The sequence below is a fragment of the Nestor notabilis genome, unplaced genomic scaffold (assembly GCF_000696875.1).
Source record: "Nestor notabilis isolate BGI_N333 unplaced genomic scaffold, ASM69687v1 scaffold20718, whole genome shotgun sequence".
NCBI classification, from domain to species: domain Eukaryota; kingdom Metazoa; phylum Chordata; class Aves; order Psittaciformes; family Psittacidae; genus Nestor; species Nestor notabilis.
The window spans coordinates 475-2598 of NW_009939876.1; the positions used below are offsets into that span (position 1 = coordinate 475).

At 63.4% G+C, this 2124-nt stretch overlaps 1 protein-coding gene across 1 annotated transcript in view; it reads left to right on the forward strand.

Annotated features, from left to right (window-relative positions):
• Nucleotides 1-2: 2 nt before the first annotated feature.
• Nucleotides 3-2124, forward strand: part of SLC4A2 (solute carrier family 4 (anion exchanger), member 2) — a gene marked incomplete at its 5' end in the record, with an annotated part of 5620 nt that continues 3498 nt past the window's right edge. Inside the window, 8 exons of the mRNA XM_010020099.1 lie at nt 3-56; nt 185-365; nt 452-587; nt 742-925; nt 1056-1170; nt 1259-1443; nt 1533-1746; nt 1830-2054. Coding sequence (XP_010018401.1) covers nt 3-56; nt 185-365; nt 452-587; nt 742-925; nt 1056-1170; nt 1259-1443; nt 1533-1746; nt 1830-2054 — 1294 coding nt within the window. The remainder of the gene's footprint in view (nt 57-184; nt 366-451; nt 588-741; nt 926-1055; nt 1171-1258; nt 1444-1532; nt 1747-1829; nt 2055-2124) is intronic.

Consider the following 2124-nt stretch of genomic DNA (forward strand, 5'->3'; position numbering starts at 1 on the left):
AGGACCACAAGGAGCCCATGACACGGCACCGCAAGCAGGACAGGCAGCCCCATGAGGTGCGGGGACCCAGTGGGAGATGTTGGGCAGGGTAGGGGTCCTGGCACAACGTGGTACAGGAATGGGGAGTGGCTGGGTGGGTGCATCTCAGCTGGGGAGGTGCTAACCAACCGGACCATGCTGGCAGGTATTCGTGGAGCTGAATGAGCTGGTGGTGGACAAGAACCAGGAGCTGCAGTGGAAGGAGACGGCACGTTGGATTAAGTTCGAGGAGGATGTGGAGGAGGAGACGGACCGCTGGGGCAAGCCGCATGTGGCTTCCCTGTCCTTCCGCAGCCTCCTGGAATTGCGCAAGACCCTCTCACACGGTAAGGAGGCAGGAGCAGCCCTACAGACCCTGAGGAGGTGCGGGGGTCCCGGCTGTGCTTGTCTCAGTGCCCTCTCCCTTACCCAGGAGCTGTGCTCCTTGACCTGGACCAGAAGACGCTGCCAGGGGTGGCTCACCAAGTGGTGGAGCAGATGGTCATCACTGACCAGATCCGGGCCGAGGACCGTGCCAATGTGCTGCGGGCACTGCTGCTCAAGCACAGGTGAATGTGGGGGACAGCAATCCACAGACCCATCTGCAGGCTCCGCTCCCTGCAGCTGTGGGGACCATGCTGTCCCCAGATCACTAGTGTGTGCTATGCTGGCAGGGATGGCTGTGCCGTAGCCACCCTAGGCAGCCCTGGCTTTGTCTTGCAGCCACCCAAGCGACGAGAAGGACTTCTCCTTCCCCCGAAACATCTCTGCGGGCAGCCTGGGCTCCCTGCTTGTGCACCACCACAGCACCAACCACGTGGCTGAGGGTAGTGAGCCGGCTGTCACCGATCCCCTCATTGCTGGCCATGCCATGGAGCACGACACGCGGGTTGATGTGGAACGGGAGGTAAGCCCGGCTCCCCTGGCTGTGCCACACCGTCCCCATCCCTCTGCCTGTGCCTTCCTCCCTGCCTGCATCACCCCTCATCCTTGGGAGGGGCCCTGACACCAGCCCTGCTGTTCCTTTGTCCACGCAGAGGGAGGTCCTCACCCCCACCCCCCCAGCTGGCATCACTCGCTCCAAGTCCAAACACGAGCTGAAGCTGCTGGAGAAGATCCCGGACAATGCTGAGGCCACGGTGGTGCTTGTAGGTATGGAGGGGTGGCATGGGGTGAGCAGGGCGGGCAGGGGTTGAAGACCACGTGCTGAGCTCCCACCATGAACCCCTGTGCCCCACAGGCTGTGTGGAGTTCCTGGACCAGCCCACCATGGCCTTCGTTCGGCTGCAGGAGGCAGTGGAGCTGGACTCGGTACTGGAGGTGCCTGTCCCCGTGCGGTTCCTCTTTGTGCTGCTGGGACCCAGCAGCACCCACATGGACTACCATGAGATTGGGCGCTCCATCTCCACCCTCATGTCTGACAAGGTCAGAGCCACATCCCCAGTGGTGCCACAGGGCTCAGGGACCTGCAGCGTCCCTGGGCGGGCACCCTGACCCCTCTGTCCCCCCACCAGCAATTCCATGAGGCCGCGTACCTGGCCGATGACCGCCACGACCTCCTCAATGCCATCAATGAGTTCCTGGACTGCAGTGTGGTGCTGCCGCCCTCCGAGGTGCAGGGCGAGGAGCTGCTGCGCAGCGTCGCCCACTTCCAGCGTGAGATGCTGAAGAAGAGGGAGGAGCAGGAGCGAAGGCTGCTGCTGGAGCCCAAGTCCCCCGAGGAGAAAGGTGCCGGTGGCGTGGGACCAGGGCAGGGTGAGGGCACCAACCGGCAGGGTCTCACTGTCCATCTGTCTGTCCATGGGGCACAGCGCTGCTGAAGCTGAAGGTGGTGGAGGGCGACGGCGAGGGGGAGGATGATGACCCCCTGCGGCGCACGGGCCGACCCTTTGGGGGACTTATCCGGGATGTGCAGAGGCGGTACCCCAAGTACCTGAGTGACTTCAGGGATGCGCTGGACCCCCAGTGCATTGCAGCTGTCATCTTCATCTACTTTGCTGCACTGTCACCAGCCATCACCTTCGGAGGGCTGCTGGGTGAGTGCTGAGGGTGTGGGTGCCGTGTCCTGCCCCATGGGTGCTGCAGGAGGGAGCAGGAAGGAGCTGT